The sequence below is a fragment of the Panthera uncia genome (genome assembly GCF_023721935.1).
Source record: "Panthera uncia isolate 11264 chromosome D3 unlocalized genomic scaffold, Puncia_PCG_1.0 HiC_scaffold_8, whole genome shotgun sequence".
In the NCBI taxonomy this organism is placed as follows: Eukaryota; Metazoa; Chordata; class Mammalia; order Carnivora; family Felidae; genus Panthera; species Panthera uncia.
In genome coordinates this window covers 81,093,612-81,113,010 of record NW_026057586.1, presented here as the reverse complement: position 1 = coordinate 81,113,010, position 19,399 = coordinate 81,093,612, and the positions used below count along the sequence as shown (strand labels likewise).

The 19,399-nt window shown below is 49.7% G+C and overlaps 1 protein-coding gene across 1 annotated transcript in view; it reads left to right on the top strand.

The window, feature by feature from the left end:
• The window catches only part of RPH3A (rabphilin 3A), a 66,776-nt gene extending 47,633 nt beyond the window's left edge, over positions 1–19,143 (top strand). The window contains exons 12-19 of the mRNA XM_049619963.1: positions 421–495; positions 1,908–2,017; positions 5,140–5,266; positions 8,924–8,980; positions 9,684–9,838; positions 13,452–13,533; positions 16,700–16,796; positions 17,590–19,143. Coding sequence (XP_049475920.1) covers positions 421–495; positions 1,908–2,017; positions 5,140–5,266; positions 8,924–8,980; positions 9,684–9,838; positions 13,452–13,533; positions 16,700–16,796; positions 17,590–17,720 — 834 coding nt within the window. The 3' untranslated portion in view covers positions 17,721–19,143. The remainder of the gene's footprint in view (positions 1–420; positions 496–1,907; positions 2,018–5,139; positions 5,267–8,923; positions 8,981–9,683; positions 9,839–13,451; positions 13,534–16,699; positions 16,797–17,589) is intronic.
• Positions 19,144–19,399: the final 256 nt, after the last annotated feature.

Here is a 19,399-nt window from a genome sequence, read left to right as displayed (position 1 = left end):
GAAAAAAAAATTTTTTTAAAAAAAGAAGAAATAACAGTCCAGCCTTAACGCAGCAGTTACCGTGGGCCAGGCTCTGTGCCCAGCACTTTACAGGTATGACTGTGTTGAAGTCATACCGCTCCATGAAACAGATTCTGTCATCCCATTTGACAGATGTGGAAAATGAGGCTCAGGGAGGCTAAGGAACTTGCCCAAACTCACACAGCTGGGAAGGCGTCACACATGGCCAGGCTTCAAATCCTGTCTGCCTGATTCCGGCGTTCTTTCCAAGAGACTTCACTTCCCTTCTCTCTCTTTGGAAGAGGAAGCACACGGGTGCACCGATGGGCAGGACAGATGTCAGGGGCTGTGTCCATTGCCTATGACGGTTGAGTGCCAGGCCCTCCCGAGGCCCTCATGCTGTTGCCCGTTCTCTTGCAGGGACTGAAGCCCATGGATTCCAACGGCTTGGCTGATCCTTACGTTAAGCTGCATCTCCTGCCGGGAGCCAGCAAGGTACCATATGGCCCGGGCCTCTCGGCAGGCTGGGCACATGGGCCCTGGCAGGCACCCAAGGTTCCCAGCCCAGAGCCTAAAATAGCCTTATCTGGCCCCAGCGCCCCTCCTCCCTGAGCGGCAAAGTCCTTGCAAGGGGTAAGGGACAGACAGGAGTCATTCTTCCCCAAGGGGCGGGCGCTCTGCCCATTTCTCCAGCCCAGAAACCTGGGATCCAAGGAGCTGCCGAAGGCCAGGGGGGAGCAGAAGCCCTGATTATGCGATCCACCTGCTCAGACACCTTCGGTGGCTCCCCAGTGCTGACCGTGGCTCACTTCCCCCACTCACTTTACGCCCCCAACCAAAGACTACTCAGCTCTTAACAGAAATAAATAACTCTCTCCAGGCTGTGGGGCTAAGCATTTGAGAATATGTTCTGTTACTGAGTGAAAGTCAGTATATCGCGACCTTGCCCTGGGAAGGGAAAATGGAGTGAACTCTCCTCCCTTTGGATTGACCCACTCAGAAGACAAGGCTAGAAAGGAAAGGGTGCTTTCTTGAGTTTTGTTTTCTGGTTTGTTGACTTAATTTGATATGGATGTCCTAAAAACAAGGGCGACCGCACACTCGCTTATGTGATCTTGGGAAACTGCCTGTTAAAAATCTCTGCAAGTAGGAAATGCCACATCACACAAAAAGAGGACACACGTGCGTGCATTCACATGCATGTTTTCTCTCTTACCCTTTCTTTGCTTGGATCAAGGAGAGTCCCTCACCTGGCCGTGGCCAAACTTTGAAGTGTTTGGCTACTACTCATTCTAACTCCCCAGTGACATTCACTTCTCCTTGAGACTCTTTGCTCAGTCCTCAATCCAAACTTGCTTTGCCAAAGCACCCAGTGAGTCATTTACATGTTAGTATGAATTAGATTTGTCACCAGGCCGCCTCTTCTGGACATAGTGCGTGTTTAGCCTTCTCTCTTAGAACAAAATGAAAACTTTGTCCCCAAGGGAATTCAGGCATGGAGGAAGACAGAAGGAACCATTTCAATATCCCCAGAAATTGTTTCTTTACTGCCTAGAAACGGGGGACTCTTATTTCTTTCTTTCTGGCCTATAAATCGTATTTTTTTTCCTCAGAGGAAGATGTCTCTGCTTTCTAATCTTAGTGGAAAGTTCAAAGAGAAGGACCAGTGCATGGAGGGAGGGGTGGCCCAATGTCCAGCATTGGTGATGGCTGTAGCCATCACCCTACAGGATGCCCCTCACTCACCGAAAACATGCATTTGGGAACATCTGAGCCCCTGGATACTCGTAAGGGGAGAGGACTCCTACATCACCCGCCCACCCCCACCCCCAAATCAACCCAAAGGATAGGGCCGCAGGGCTGGCTCCCCACCGAGGCAGGTGTCTGTCCATCTCTCTGGGCTCTAGTCCAACAAGCTTCGTACAAAAACCCTGCGGAACACCCGGAACCCCGTGTGGAACGAGACACTTGTCTATCACGGCATCACAGACGAGGACATGCAGAGGAAGACGCTCAGGTACCTGGCAGGAGGGTGGGCGGACAGGACACGGAGGCCGGGCAGATGGACACGTCTGTAGCTGCCAGGGGCCACTCTGGAAAATGTGTCTGCTTACTTTTTCCTTTCTTTTCCACTTCTACAAAAACAGTATAGTGCTGGTAGAAACTTTTGAAAACAGCGATAAACAAAACTCTTAACATCTTGGTGTCTGGACATTCGGGCTGTGTGTGTGTGTGTGTGTGTGTGTGTGTGTGTGTGTGTATTCATGCGTGTGACCTTGCGTGTGTGTGCCAACAATTCTTCTAAAATTAAGTGTTTATATGGGACACCTGGGTGGCTCGGCTGAGCGTCCGACTTCGGCTCAGGTCATGATCTCGTGGTCTATGAGTTTGAGCCCTGCATTGGGCTCTGTGGTGACAGCTCGGAGCCTGGAGCCCGCTTCGGATTCTGTGTCTCCCTCACTCTCTGCCCCTCCCCTGCTCACACTCTGTCTCTCTCTCTCAGTAATAAATAAACGTTAAAAAAAATTAAAATTAAGTGTTTATAAAAATGGACCATCCAATAGGATGGTCTAATTAGCCTCTCTTACTTAACAATATATTGGTGCCATTTTATATTCTTCAGTGTTTTAGTAAACTGCATTTGTAATTATAGAAGTCATAAATGAATACACGTTCCTTGTTATAAAAAAAAAAATTACAGAGAAGGCAAAACTCCTTTTAAATGTTAACCCCGTCTGCCAGCCCGGGCCTTCTTCCTCCCTTTGTGAGTGTACACATGTTCATACTGCTGTTCAGAACCTATAAAGTATCATGTTGCATAGATCTGGAACTTTCCTTTTTTTTCTTAACAATGTATCTTGGCGTTATAGCCAGAAGACATTTAGATCTGCCTAATATTTGACTGCTTCGGAGAGTTGTACAGAATGGCTTATCACACGTTTTTGAAAACCTTTTATAATTTAAATATTACAAAGACACAGAAGAGTGTAGAACATAATAAAACAAACACCGACAAACTCAATACTCGGTCTTTTAGAAAATCTCACTCTTGCGCTGTATGTGCTGCTTTTTAAATTATTATTATCTTCAAGAAATAAAGTGCCACAGAAGCAGGTCAAAGCTTTTCTTCTATACCCTTTCCTTCTCTTCCTTCCCTCGCAGGGCTAAACACCATACTGAATTTTATGGATATCATTCCCCAGCATGCTTTAGGCTTTAGCTGCATAACTACGTATCTATACACCATGGTGGTATTATCTGGCATGTTTTTAAATTTTATGTAAATGTTTGCCAGTTTATTCAGCCATCGCCCTGTGGACGGACATTTAGGTTGTTTCCAGCTTCTATTACCAACAAAGTTGCAACAAGTATCCTTTATGGACGGACATTTAGGTTGTTTCCAGCTTCTATTACCAACAAAGTTGCAACGAGTATCCTTTATGGATGGACATTTAGGTTGTTTCCAGCTTCTATTACCAACAAAGTTGCAACAAGTATCCTTTATGCTTCCGTGTATAGACACTGGTGTTTCCTTAGGATAGAAACGAAGTGAGCAGGCATTTGCTGCTTCATAGTATCCGCCGTTGTGGGGTTTGTTTTATTTTACAAATCGCACAAACGGCGTTTCAAATTTGGCTGTTCCATGCACATTCCCACCAGCTACAGTATTAGGTTAAGTAAACATTTCTATTGCAGGGTAACATCCACTTAGAAAAATGCACACATAAAAAAAAAAAACTGCACAGATTGATGAATTTTTACCACATGAACACATCAGGATCCAAGAAGAGGACATTCCCAAGACCACAGACTCCCTGCCCCACCAGCGCCGTCCCCGTAGTGAGGACCCCTCCCTCGGGGCATTCACTGTCCTGACTTCCTACAGGACAAATGAACTCAGTCTGGTTTTGTACTTTACATAAACGGGATGGCACAACATGACCCTTTGTGTCTGCCTCCTTTCACTTAATACTATGTTCGTGACACACACCCAAGTTGTTGCTTGTGGCTGTAGATCATTGATGCTTGTCGCTATTTAGTATCCCCTGGGGTGACGATGCCACAGTTTTATGTGTCCGTTCTACTGCTGAGGGGCATTTGGTTGGTTTTCATTGGGGGGCTATTACAATAGTACGGCTGGGAACATTCGAGTCACATATTGTGCATGCTTTTCTTCCTAGGAGAGTAAGGGTTGAATTGTAGTGTATGTGCACGTTCAGCTTTAACAGAAAACTGCCAGTTTCCCAAAGAGATTGTACCAGTTGCCACTCTTAACAGCAGTGCACGAGAGTCCTGGGTCTTCCCCATCCTCATCAACACATTTCCATTTTGGCCATTCTGGTGGCTGTGCCGTGGTGTCGCAATTCTGGTTTTGCATTTCCCCGATGATTAATTACAACACTGTTTTCTCTTTCATTTTTTTATGTTTCTTCCTTTTTGAGAGTGAGGGAGACAGAGTGCGAGCAGGGAAGGGGCCGAGAGAGGGGGAGACACAGAATCCGAAGCAGGCCCCAGGCTCTGAGCTGTCAGCACAGAGCCCGACGCGGGGCTCAAACCCACGAACCGCGAGATCATGACCTGAGCTGAAACCAAGAGTCGGATGCTTAAAGACTGAGTCACCCAGGCCACCCCCCTTTAAAAAAAAAAAAAGTTGATTGCAGCAGCTTTCTTCGTAATAGCTCAAAACTAGAAATGGATCAAAAGCAAATACCCATCAGTAGCACAAGTATCATGGTATAGTTTCACAGTGGAATACTATACAGCAGGGAAAATGACAAATGCCTATAGACGTAGATGAAGCTTATCTTTGAGGGAGGTCATGACAAGGAGGGACCTTGAGGATCTTCCAGGAGCCAGAACATTCTATATCTTGAGGTGGGTGGTGGTTACATCAGTGTATACCTATGCAAAAATTCAGCAAGTTATAAATTTAAGATTTGTACACATTACTGCTTGTAAGTTACACGGTAATAAGGAAGAAACAAAGTACCTGGCCTAGTGCTCAAAAAATAGGAAACTGAAATATTCCTATGCGCACGACACATTCCTTGTCAGTATCGATCACAGCTCTTGGTACATAGTAGGTGCTCAATATAGGCCCTTCTTTCTCTCCCCACCCCTTCCTTATGTTGATCGCAGGATCTCTGTCTGTGACGAGGACAAATTTGGCCATAACGAGTTTATCGGTGAGACCAGATTCTCACTCAAGAAACTGAAGCCTAACCAGAGAAAGAACTTCAACATCTGCCTGGAGCGGGTGATCCCGGTGAGCGCCTTTGCCTCGAGGGTGCGATGGGGGAGAAGAGTTTGGGGGCTGGGGCCTTCCTCTGGGGCCTGCAAAGGGGGTGATAGATCTGCAGGGTGCCCGACAGTGGAGGTGGGAGGGGGATTTCAGGTCAGAACATCGGGATGGCATCCTGGCTCTTCAACCCTGTACCAACATCACTTCTCTGACGTCCGCGTCCTCCTCGGTGACATTGAGAAGGGCAGTGTGGTGCAGCAGTGTGGCCTGTCTGGGTTCAAAGCCTGGCTCCGCCATTTCCCTGGTCCCTGGCCTCGGCCAAGGGTCTGAACTATTCTGAGCCTCCGATTTTCTAGTCTACAACATGGGCATCCTAACAGGACTTTCGCCATAGGACGGTTGTGTGATACATACAATCAGAACAGAACCTAGGGTCTAATAGCCATTTGTAAATTAACTGTTGCTATTGTAGAAAATAATACTGCCTCACCCCCCTTGTCAGTCACGAATTCCTAAAGCACCGCGCAGATCAGCGGGCGACAGGGTAGCATAGTGCTTAAGATATGGGCTCTGGAGCCAGACTCAGGCTCTGGCACTTCTAGTATAATCTGAGCCCAATGATTTGACCTCTCTAGGCCTCAATTTTCTCATCTGTAAAATGGACTAATGTAGCAAGTACCAACTTCATAAGGTCTTTGAAGGATTGATCTGAGACTACCTATAGAGCATTGGAGCTGTTACTGCTATGTGCTGCTTGCCTTTTGGGAAAAAACAGGAACCAAACCAAGGCGCTCCACTTGGAGATTGGAGAATACCAATCTATACCTCGGAATCAACTGGGGATTTGTATTGTTTTCAATTGTTTCTATAGTTCAGTGTACTTAAGTAGCAAACTTACAGGAACAGCACAGAGGACCGACGACATTAAAAAAACAGGTAGGACTTGTAGGACAACTCAGAATGGTGAATGGAGGGAATCTACCACGTGATTTAAAAAAAAAAAGCCACTTGGGGCGCCTGGGTGGCTCGGTCGGTTGAGTGTCCGACTTCGGCTCAGGTCATGATCTCACGGTCCGTGAGTTCGAGCCCCGTGTCGGGCTCTGTGCTGACGGCTCAGAGCCTGGAGCCTGCTTCAGATTCTGTGTCTCCCTCTCTCTCTGCCCCTCCCCCGTTCATGCTCTGTCGCTCTCTGTCTCAAAAATAAATAAAAACGTTTAAAAAAAAATTTAAAAAAAAAAAAAGCCACAAACACCGTTTAGCTGCCGTCGATAAGAAATTTCCTTGTTTAAAAAAAAAAAAAATCCAAATGCTGGCATTGTCCAGAAAAATGTAACTGGTTTATTTAAGATCGTTATAAAGTTGAAGCTGCTGAATCGTGTTCATTGAAACATGTTCACTTGCATTAATGCTTTAGGTCTCTGCATTTGCATTAAAAATTCACACACAAATGAAAATGGAGAAACTGTTAATACCTGATTTCTGTCCCCTGTGTTTTCCCTTGCAATCATATACTCAGGTAACTTTTGATTCCCATGGGGAAAAAAAAAGTACCTAACGTTCAGAGCCACCAATGACAGGAAGAAAAAAAATTTCTGTAATGTTTAGATAGTTTTGAGAGAGAGAGTGCACACGAGTATGAGCAGGGGAGGGACAGAGAGAGAGACACCCAAAGCAGAATCAGCATAGTCAACTCACCGACCTTGAGATCATGATCCAGAATCAAGAGTCAGGTGCTTAACCGACGGAGCCACCGAGGCACCTCCAAATGTTATCTATCATAGTGGATTCTTAAGCACTTTCTCCGTGTGTGTGGTGCACTAGCTGGATGCCTTTTGGCACAATGTTGCACGTTTGGCATGGAGCGTCTTCAAAGAGGCCCGCCGGCTAGGCCTCACTGCCTCCTGCAAAGTCTAATGGCTGCACTCCGGAAGCGCAGATCTGTTTTGCAGTCCTGAGCAATTTCTCGCGCCAGATGCCGGAAAGGAAGTTTGCGGATCAGAAGTTCAGTGGACTTCTGATAACGTCTAATTTCACCCAAGGCCACAGGGCCAGGCCTGTGACGATGAGGTTTCTTCGCCCTCCGGTAGAGGGCGCACTCTTGCAAGCAGCTTTTGTAACCTGTGGCTTCCTTGAGGCTTCCCCCCCCCCCCCCCCCCCGCCGGTTTTCGAGCAGTCTGCTTTGTATGAGCCCTGGCACGGACAGGGCTTCTTACCCGCCTTCTCCTTCGGCTGGAGCACGGCTGGAGGTGTTGAGCGAGGCTGGCACAGCGGAGGCTGCAAACACAGTTCTCAACTGGAGATTTTTAAACCGGAGTTTCTTTCTTTTTTTTTTTTTTTTTTTTTTTTTAAATATGAAATGTATTGTCAAATTGTAAACCGGAGTTTAAACCACATGTTAAACCAGAGCTTAAACTATGATTCGTGGGAATCTCCCTGGAGATCCTGACTTAGTGAGGTAGGGTGGGACCCAGCACTCTGTATTTTTAGAGACAAAACAACCTGCCCATTTTACATACGGGCCACCTTGGGCCCACAGAGGGGAGCGAGCTGCCAAGGTTATGCCACAAGTCAGTGGCTGTGCTCTCACGCACCAGCCAGAGCCTAGCTCTCCTGCAGCCACCAGTGTGACTCTTCCCCCTGGGCAGCGGGCCAGCTCCCCACAAGGACTCCGTGGGGGGCGGGAGGGGAAGTCCTACAGCATCCTCCCGCCAGATGGCCAGCCCGAGGATGGAATATCCCATGTGCCGCACCATGTTTCTATAGCATAGGCAGAAGAACAAGACAGAGCAAGGAAAATTGCAAGAAGCGATTTGCCCCAAATGCCAGGCTCCAAATAAATCATTAAAGACAATCCCAAGAGTGAAGAATTGGCTCTGGCTCTTTTCCTAGAAACAGCTGGTTCTTCAGACCTCCTCCTCCATCCCCCACTCAGTGAGTCCAGCTGGTCAGGACAGTGGCCGGGCCCCCACCTGGGTTATCTGCTTCCGAGTCTGCCCATCTTGCTGTGAGGGATGCAGCCAGCCCCAGAGGCACAAAGGTGGCGGGGACAGGCAGGGGCCTGGAGCCGCCACAGGACATCTTTTGCTCTTTGTCCTTAACCTTCCCACCGCCAACTACCCCCACATGCCCCACGAAGAGCAGGGGCCTCGCAAGTGCTGTCCCTTCCCCCCACCCCCGCCCCGGACCTCAGTTTTCCTCATCTCTGTAGTGGGGAGGTTGGATTTAGGCAGTGGTTTCCACATTGTGTTCCCCAGAGTCCTAGGATCCCACAAAAGGACCTTAGGAACCAAGGGGGGTTCAGACCCCAAGCCCCCTGTGCCAACTCTACCAAAGCAGATGAAATCTTACCTGTTTTATGAGTGGGGTGCCCGGCCACTTCTTGGCTATGTGACCTCGGGCAAGTGGCTTAACCACTCTGACCCTCAGTGTCCTCATCTGTCAAATGGGATAGGAATACAACCTGCATCATAGGCTGTTGTGCATTAACGTGGTCTGTCAAATGGTTAACATTACATAAACTTTATCTAAAACAAGGGGAGCTGGAGGACCACAGAAGTTTGGAGAAGTCACCCTCGTGGCTCTGGCTGCTAATGGAAGGATGTGGGTTTCCGATCCTTCCCATGTAAGGAGATGAGCCTCATAGACTCACGTTATCTTTCCTTTCTGTTTCCTTCCTCTAAGATGAAGCGTGCTGGAACCACCGGGTCAGCCCGAGGCATGGCCCTTTATGAGGAGGAGGTGAGCACTCCGTGGGTATTGAAGCCGCAGTCAGGATCTGCCAATTCTCTTTTCTCTCCCTCCCAGCCCCTTCCTTATTCTTTCCCCCAAAACCACTTGCCCGTCGGTGTACCACGAGAGAAGTACCCCTTCCCATTAGAACATGAGACCAAATGGATGCTCCTCCCGTCTGGAGCCCCCAAGGCCAAGAAAGCCCACCCTCTCACACCCGGGGCACACCCTTGAGTTCCCCTGCCTTGTTGGCAGAAGCTCTGCTGAAAAATTCTGCAGGACTAAAGCAATGCCACTCTCCCTCCGTGGGGACCTAGGACGGGCTGGCTGGGGCTGGGGTTGGGCTACATATCTGTGCCCTCTGCCCAGGTCCCTCATGGGACCCCAGGGACTACAGTGGTGAGAAAACTGTTTTACTCAGGCAAATCTGAGTTCAGAGTCAGACTGGAACCAGGGTCCAGCCCCACCTCCAATCACTCAGGGCTCTGTCCTTGTCTAAGTCAGAGTAAAGCCCCAGGCCCCCAGGTGCCTTCACTGCTAGCCCGACTTTCTGGTCTCTGGAGTCTGGGGAGCATCTGCTGTCCATGGTGCTGACCGTGCTGGGGCGGGCCAGCGCCTCCTACTTTCCACGGGCTCCTCCCTCCTGCCAGTCATCCGTCCCGTTGCCTGGCCCCCTCCCCTTCCTAGACCCATATGCCGTCTTCTTCTACAGCAGGTGGAACGAATTGGTGACATAGAGGAACGCGGCAAGATCCTGGTGTCCCTCATGTACAGCACACAGCAGGGAGGCCTCATCGTGGGCATCATACGCTGCGTGCACCTGGCCGCCATGGATGCCAATGGCTACTCAGATCCATTTGTCAAGCTGTGAGTCATTGGGACTGTGGATGGACCCCAGACGGGGTCCTAGATCGTTGCAAAGGGAGAACCTAGAGAATTTCCCCAAGATCATTGAACGTTGAGGCTCAGAGAAGGGAATGAGCGTGCCCAGGGTCACACAATGAGGTGATGTCCAGGACTGGCTAGAGTGTGAGTCTGGGGCCTCAGACAGTCAGACCGCTGTGTCGCTCGCCCGTATGAGGAGTTTTGTGACTCTGTCCTCTCCAGTGGGAGAGAGGCAGTCGGCAAGTTGCAGTAACCCCATTTGGAGCCCCCTGGAATCAGCACCACATCCCTCCAGCAGTCCAGAGCCTCACCACTGAAGAAGCAATTCCAGCATTTCCCAGTCTGGAAATGCTCTAAGGCCTTAGACTTTGGTTATTCCAGTAATCGCCACCATGGGGAGTAAGAGAGACGTGTTATCTGTGTTAGTCCAGGTCCTCTGGAATGATGCCAAGATGGGATTCAACAGACAAAGGTTCACTAGGAGAAACGCCTGAGTGAGGGAAAGCAGGGAGGGAGTGGGAGAGGCCACCGTGTGTGCGAGAGCGGAGAGGGGAGGTGGGAGCCAGTGGAAGCATACTAGATGCAAGTTCGGCGAGACCGTCCGAGTCCTCAAGGCCCAAATCAGCCGCCAGACGAGTCCCATGTCTCCTAGGAGGGGGCCCTGCCACCTTCAGTCATCAGCTGGGAGCAGGGTCTTGGCACGAACGTGGCTGGATTTCCAAGTGCAGCAGCTGGGGCCTAGGTCAGTTATGCTGTGGCTGGAGGTCCACCCGGCACGTTCTCGTGGCCACCACTGAATCAGACGTGGGGCTCCTCTCCCATCTCTGCCAGCTGCTAGCTGTGTAACTATAAGCAAGTTGTGTTTCTGTCGATATGGTGGAAAGCCTGGGCTCCGGGTCCAGACTGCCTGGGTTTGAATCTGAGAGCCGGTAGTCTTCAGTGTTCTCCAGCTGTGTGACCTTTGGCTAGTGCCTTCACATCTCTGGCCCTCGATGTCCTCATCTGTAAAACGGGAAGAGTAATATTGGCCATGAGGTTCTCTCCTCCAAGGAGCAGACACCAAGACTACGTGAGATGTGCAGGAGATTTATTGGGGAACACGCCTGTGAAGGAGATTTGAGAGGGAGTGAGAGGAGGGTCAGAGGAGAACAGGTGGGGAGGAGGGGGGACGGTTGGGCAGGGAAAGTCGAAGATTGAAGGGCAGTTCTGAGGAAGTTTTGACGCAGGCTGTGGGGAATCCTGGAGTGCAAAGTCACTCGGAGGGGCCCTGCACCTCCCAGAAATCGGGCTGCCTCCTGTCCCTGCCGGCCCAGGTACGGGAGCTGCCCAGGGCAAGCGCAGCCACAGTGGGAACATCGGGGTGAAATCAGAGTCCAGCAGCTTGTCAGCCAGTTTTGCCCCCTGCGGTTGGAGATCTGAGAGATGTGTTTTCGTGGGGTCCGGTACGTAGTAAGTGCTCCATAAATATGTGCCATTATGGTTATAAATCACCACCACCACTAGTCCTACTCACGGCAAAGGGTGCTCATTGTTCCCTCCAGCCTGGGAGACGCTCCCTCCCACGGACTACCTTTCATAATCGAAAGCAATGCTTCCCTTCGGGTCATGGCTAAAACTCAGTGTGGACTTTGCTTCAGATTTTCTTCGAATGAGGAGTTAGTGAACAAAAGAACCCACGTGTCAGGGGTGAGTTTGATTTCTGGGAGTCATTGGCTTTTATTTTCTCATACGGTCCAATAGAGAAAATTGGCTCCTGGACTACTGTCCTGCCCTCCATTACATCCCAGCCACATGCAAATTGTTTTTCTTAAATAATTCTCTCTCCCACCCCTTCTCTCGTCTGCCCAATCTCTGCAGAAGAAGGAGCGTTGCTGAGGTCACCAGGAAAACAGCTGCCCTGGTGGCCATTGTGGGAAAGCTAAAAGGAGGCCATTAATCGGTTTAAGACCAAATAAAGATTTTCAAAATCAGAATTGATTTTATCTCTTTAAATTTTTTTTAATGTTTCTTTTTGAGAGAGAGAGAGTGTGTGTGAGTGGGGGAGGGACAGAGAGAGAGAGAGATACAGAATCTGAAACAGGCTCCAGGCTCTGAGCTGTCAGCACAGAGCCCGACGCGGGGCTCAAACTCATGAACTTTGAGATCATGACCTGAGCCGAAGTTGGACACTCAACCGACTGAGCCCCCCAGGTGCCCCAATCTTATCTTTATCGTCGCTCAGCACCTCATACTTTCAGTACCAACTTTGTGTCTCTTCTTGAAAAGTATCCTCAGGGCGCCTGGGTGGCTCAGTCGGTCCTGTTTCAGATTCTGTGTCTCCCTCTCTCTCTCTCTCTCTCTCTCTCTCTCTCTCTCCCTGCCCCTCCCCCACTTGTGCTGTATGTCTCTCTCCCTCAAAAATAAATAAACATTACGAAGTAAAATTCACAGATGAATAAAATTATCCTCACGGGCTGTGGGAGGTACAGGCTTCCAGTCATGGAATGGATGAGTCACAGGGATCATAGGTACAGCGTATGGAATAGAGTCGATGGTGTTGCAGTCGTGTCGTATAGTGACGGGTTTGGTGAGCACGGTAGAAGCACAGACTTGTCCAGTCACTGTGTTGTGCCCCTGAAACTAATGGGACATTATACGTCAGCTATACTTCAATAGAAATAAAGAAATAAAATTGTCCTCCAAAACCCTTCTGTAAGTAAGAAAAAAAAAAAAAAACGTTCGCCCTCTTTAGAGACTGGGCACCTGGGGTATGCCAGAGCTACAGTCAGGTTCAAAGTTGCACAGCGAGTGATAGCTTTAATCCGAATCCAGATATCCCCACTCCCAAGAGTTGTTGGCCTATTTTATTTATTTGCCCAGAAGAAATTAGTTGAGCACCGACTATGTGCCAGGCATTGTGCCTACACTGGGGAAGAGCCTTCTAGGCAGAGGTAATGGTATGTGCAAAGGCCCCGTGGTGGAAAGGACAGTGAATGGGGAGTGGGGTGAAGAGCATGGTGCAAGACCAGGCTGGGCCGGGGCACGGACCCAATCATACAGCGCCTTAAAGGCCACATCAAGGATTTTGAACTTTACCCTGAGGTCGAAGGGGGGGCCACCGACCAGTTTTGAGCAGGATTTACTATAATCAGATTGGCTTCTTCTCCTTTCTGTCTACACAGTCACCGTCTCCCCAGGACTTGGAGGCAGTCTAAGGGGTAATAGTGAGACTCCAGTCACCACCATCTAGGCTTTCAATCCGATCCCTTGGGAGAAAATACTGGCTGGGAGCATGGACTCCATAGGCAACAGCTGGGTCAAGTCCCCAGCTGTGTGACCGGAGGCACCTGTCTCAACTCTGGATGCTCAATTTCCTTGTGTGTAAAACAGGTGGCCGTAACTCCACCGTCTAGGGTTTGTTGAGAATTAAATGTACCTACGGTCCTCAGCGCAGTCCCCGGTAGATGCTCCAGTGCACGTTGGCCATCGTTAATGTTGATTCACTTTCTGATTTGTTCATTTACTCTCCTGACGCCGGACGGCACCTTTGGGGTCATCAAGAGTCTGCTCTTACTCGTTTAACGTCATCCACAATAGCATTTCTGTCTCCTCTCAGCTGGCTGAAACCGGACATGGGAAAGAAAGCCAAACACAAGACTCAAATAAAGAAGAAAACCTTGAATCCTGAATTTAATGAGGTGAGGCTGCCCCATTTTTGTCATGCTCTGAGAGATTTCCTAGATGCGAGAGAGGAACACGCTCCCTACTAGGACGTTGTAAAGCACGTCAAGAAAAGTTTTTCTCACAGATCGACTTGAATTAGCTAAAGGATAGGTAATGAGTTCCTGGTCACCAGAGGGAATCAAGCCTAAGACAAAAGCCTATGGATTAGGAATGCCATAGGAAGAAGCTGCATTCGGAGAGAGATTGAAAGGAAATCATCTCCAATGTCTTTACCAATTCTAATAGTTTGTGGTACTGAAATTTGAGGAAATAAATGGGGGTAGTGATGCCCTTTACCATCCACCCAGTTGGCACTCCCTTCTCTCTTCTCCCTCACCCACCATGTCCATCCTGGGCATCAAGTCCCCGCAAGGCCACTGTCTACATACCCTCTGAATGTGCTTCTTCCTGTTGTCTCAGTGTTACTTGTCTGGCATTTTCTGTCTGGACTGTTGCATTAGACTCTTGCCTCACTCCCTTGTGTTTGGCCCATCCTCCACCTAAACATGAGCTTTCTAAAGAATGGATCCGGATTTGTCATCCCTGTTGCTTCACCCAGCAGTGGCCTCCCCACTTCTTAGGGTGACAGTCAAGCCCTTTCGAACTCACGTCCCACCCCTGCCCTATCTTGACTCCCCTTCTCAGGTCACAGTAACCTCACACGGGTCCTTGGTACGTCTCATAGCCTTCGCCCTCGCTGCTCCCTTTTTCTGGCCTTCCATCTCTCTCTTTTCCTTTCTGGCAAACTCCTTCTCATCCCTCAGGAGTTGGGGTGTTAACCCTGCAGGTACGCTCTCCTCTGTGTTTCCAGGCTTTACATGCCCCCGCGTCTTACCCTGTCCCTCTGCATCATTTGTTGACAGTTTTGTTAGATGGTAGGCGTCCGGAAATATACGTTGAATATAATGATCTGATGTTGGGTCAGAGCCCGCGAGTATGGATTTTCACCAAATGTCGGAAGGTAGGGAAAGAAAGCTACAGTACAGGTGTTTTGTGTTGTTTTGTTTTTAAAAACGCACGTGCCTGTATGGGCGTGCGTGGAGAATGTTCTGTGTAAACAGAGCTCAGAGCACCCCTGGCCATTAGTTCAGCCCACCCCGTTCCCAGGCCCCTCTTTCAGCTGGACCCCAACTCAGACTCAGGAATTTTGAGTCAGGAACCAACTGGCAACTGTTGCCGACCTGCCCTACCCTCTCCTGGAGTCTGAACAAGTCACTGAAGGAGAAATCCAGGCAGCCAATAAGCCTCATTAACAATAGAGAAAGTATGAAACAAGGCCAGACACCATACTCGTCACAAACTGGCAAAAAATACCGTAAAATGTTGATACGGGTGTTGGTGAGCCTGTGGGGAAAGGTACACGCCATGCGCACGAGAACAAACCAGTCTGACTTCCTAAGGGATGTTTGTCAAACTACTCCAAAAGCCTTACAGTTTTTAAGTTTAAATTCCATTTATTCGGGGAACAGGTAATATAGTCACATATTTGAAAATTCCTAAAGGAACCAAGGTATCCGGTCAAAATCCTCCTCCTTTCCCAGCCTCTATCAACTACTTGTCTTCTTCCAGAGTAACTGTATATTATCCATTTCCAGAATTTATAAGTATACAAAACAAATACGTATGTGGCTTGCTTTCTTTTTTTTCTTTAATTTTTTTTTAACGTTTATTTATTTTTGAGACAGAGAGAGAGAGACAGAGCACGAACGGGGGAGGGTCAGAGAGAGAGGGAGACACAGAATCTGAAACAGGCTCCAGGCTCTGAGCTGTCAGCACACAGCCCGACGCGGGGCTCGAACTCACGGACCGCGAGATCATGACCTGAGCCAAAGTCGGCCGCCCAACCGACTGAGCCACCCAGGTGCCCCTGTGGCTTGCTTTCCTATTGATCACAGATGACATCACAGAATACGCCCACTGCTCTCTATCTTAAAATTTTACAAACCCGGAAAGACACTTCTCGGAATTTATCCTAAGTAAGCTGTCATAGATGTTCGCAATGACTTAGTTGCTGTTTGCCTTTTCTCATATCATTAACGGCGTGGAAAGTTGGAAACAACCTAAATACTCAACTGTTGGGCATTAGGTTAAGGAACAGCCACACAACCATTAAATGAAGCCATTAAAATGGTGATGCAGAAAAAGATTTGCTAACATGCTAAGCTGTTTTTTTTCTTTTAATTTTTTTTAATGTTTATTTATTTTTGAGACAGAGAGAGACACAGCATGAGCAGGGAAGGGGCAGAGAGAGAGGGAGACACAGAATGTGAAGCAGGCTCCAGGCTCTGAGCTATCAGCACAGAGCCCGACACGGGGCTCAAACTCATGAACTGTGAGATCATGACCTGAGCCGAAGTCGGACGCTTAACCGACTGAGCCACCCAGGCGCCCCGCTAAGCTGGTTTTTATCATATGTTACAAAATGGGAAAAGAAGGCCATAGTGCAGTATATTTATTTTATATTTCATAGAATATTCAAATGTTTCATATAATATAATACTCAAATGAATATTCATATTAGTTTTAAAAACATACTTTAATGTGGTCACACACGGGGAATGTTGACAGTGGCTATTCTTGGGTGGTTAGACGGCAAGTTTTGGTGTTTAGGTTTTATTTTATTTTAGCTTCCTTGTTTGTTTTAATGGTGAATGTGAATGAATTTTATAGTTAGGCAGAAACGCTATATAAAAGTCAGATTATCTGGAAACCTAAGCACCTGTCCCTCACATTAGCCTCAGGGCCCTCGACTATCCTTAATCTCTAAATGATGGAGTGAAAGGAAAACCCACTTCAGAAGCTACCAGAATGGAAGGACTGATTTCACGGGCCATCTGCCTTCAAGTAAACTTGGCCAGGAGCAACTCTCTTAGAAAAGCCCCATCAGCCTTCCTGTTTCAGAGAGTCATTGAAAGTTACAGAGAGTTACAGGGCTTGAGGGACTTTGTTATACAGAGTATTTGTTGAAAGGGGATTGTCAGGCCTGGGGTAAAGGCTCGAGCAGGAGGGCCCCCTTGCTCCCAGATGCCCAGTTCTAGGGCCTCCCGTTGGTCCACGGACCCTTAGGGCTCAGCCTCTTAGCTTCTGATTCTAAGGGCTCAGGACCCTCTCACTCACCTGTCTTCCCTCTGCTGCAACCAGGAGTTCTTCTATGACATCAAACATAGTGACCTGGCAAAGAAGTCCCTGGACATCTCGGTCTGGGACTACGACATCGGAAAATCCAACGATTACATCGGTGAGTGCTCCCAGCTCCCAGAGAAAAGCCCATCCTCCGGGGAGAGAAGAGCCTTACCCAGGCTTCTCTTGGGGAGGGGTGTGGCGGGGGGGGGGGGAGGGGGGGGGGTCAGGGCATTCTTTGTCTTTTGTGGCTACATTGCCCAAACACCAAGTCAGGACCCATGGTACTGGTTTGGGTCCAACGTGGGGATGCTTTCACAGGAAAGGGCTTCCAGAGCTGGGCGATTGGGTCACGATTGGTTATGTGCTGCACAAATCATGTTTAGTGCATACTCGAATCACAGAGGAGAGTGGGGTCTGTGGCCTCAGAAAACAGGGCGCAAAGGAAGTCTCCTTACTCTGTTTGCAAGTCGTGGAGGAAGGTTCTAATTTTCCCAGCATCCCTTCAAATGATGAGGAAGAACAGCCGCTAAACATGGGGCAAGGGAGGGAGCCCCGGGCAAAGGCCGCAGCATAGGCAACCGTGTGGAGTACCCAGGAGTGGGGAGAAGTTTCGCCGAGCGGGGTGGTCACTCACAGAAGGTCTTTAAAGATGAGGCCGCGAAGCTATGACCTGATGCTACAATAGGGAGCCATGGCAGGATCCTGAGGAGCTGGGGCACAGGCAGAGAAGGCCAGCAGTAACCACAGCGTCATTACGACAGCCCCCCACAGTGAAGGATCCCAGGTTGCTGGAGGGGTCACTTCTTGGTGGCAGTTTTTCCCCAGCTAGACACTTGGGTCCAGAGTGAGAGTCCCACGCATCTCTCCGCTCTGACTGCCTGCTCCTGTCTCCCTATCTCGTCCTCCAGGAGGCTGCCAGCTGGGGATCTCAGCCAAGGGAGAGCGCTTAAAACACTGGTACGAGTGTCTGAAAAACAAGGACAAGAAGATTGAGCGTTGGCACCAGCTACAGAATGAGAACCACGTGTCGAGCGATTAGGATGCCCCCCGCCGGGTCCCCAGCTCCACGCCCCACCCCCATGCCAGCTCACCCACCCGCCTACCCCAGCTGCCCTTTGCACTCCGGTCCCTCTTCTCTCCGCCTCCTCCGCCCCTCCCCTCCCTGCACCTGCCTTTGAGGTGCCCCCCCCCACCTTGGGCACCACTGCCAAAGACCTTTTCCTCCCTCCCTCTGCGATGCTGTGGCGCGGGCCCTGAGTGCAGCCCCTCTCTGATCCCTCTAGGATGGGGCCACAGGGAGAGGGAAGGGGCGATTTTGACAAGGAGGTTGGAATTTAATGACCTCTCTGGGTAAACGGCAAAGGTTCCTCATCATTTAGAACTGTTTTTAGACCCTCCTAGCCTCGAACACACACACACACACACACACACACACACACACACACAACTTGCGTGTCGTGTCTGCGCATATCCTCAGTTGTCAGCAGACCCGGACAAGGCTGTGAGGACCAGCACTGGGGCAGAAACAGAGCATCCGGGCCAGGCTGCCCCTCCACAGCATTACCCGCCCCCGCCGATGGCCAGGAAAACAGACCACCGGGTTTAAACTCCCCGGTGACTAGGAACACACCCTCCTGGCTCCAGATGCGTCAAGAAATGCACGCACGGAACACACAACGGGATCCCGTAGCCTCCTCTTTCAGGATGCCCCCCACTTGCTTCCTAGCAAAACCCAACACCCTTTCTCTAGCGCCCCCACCCTGTCCCTCGACCTCCCTTCCCCTCTCCCGGGCCCTACACCCCACCAAACTCTCTCACCTCCTCACGCTCCTGTCTCTCTCCGTCCATCTCTCTCCCCTCCTCCTTTCTCTCTCCCCAAGGGGGGTAAAATAGCAACGGCAAAACAGAGACCTTAACCCAGCCTCGCCCCTCACCAGCTTGACCCAAACTGGCGCATCCCGGAAGTCCCCGTTGGGCCGTGCTTCTCAAAACTTCCACTCCTGCCGGCAGGGCTGGGTGTCCTCGGGCTGGGCCGGCTGCTGGCGATGTCCCGGGTGCCTGGCGACGTCCCGGGAGCTGTGTAGACATCCTGTAGAGGGCTTCCTCAGCCCCTGGGCTCCCCAAGCAGGTGCCAAAGGCATTTAGAAACCAGAGCTCTGGGGGCAGGGGGCCTCTCCAAAGCCCCCAGCCTTCCTCCCCCCTCTGCCGTCAGTTAAAGGAACACACGACTGCGTCCTTAGCGCTCGCTGACTCTCTGCATCTCTGGGATCCTGTCTCTCACTCAGAATCACCTTGAATCTCTCAGTCTGTGTCTCTGTCTCAGTCTCTGTGTCTCTTGCACTTTCTTCACCAAGTTTGTCAGGGGAAGAAAACACCATCATGAATGGAAAGCTTTCGAGAGTGACAGATCCTGATGCCAAAGGCCATTGTCCCATCATGAATCGGTCGGTCTCTCCCCCCCCCCCCAAAAAAAAAAATAATAATAATGGAAAGGAGGAAAAAAGCAATGAGAATGAACGCTATAAATTTGAGGCTGGGGTCAGGCAGTCTTCACTGCCCCATGAGAAAGGCTTGTGTTTTTCCCCCCAGTTTCCATTGTCTACCCCTGTGAAAATCACCTCCTTCTGTCTAACAGCCCACCATCACCTATAGACATCACCAGATGGACCCTAACGCTCTGCCTTTCTCCAGACACGCCTTTGAACCTCTCCATTCAAT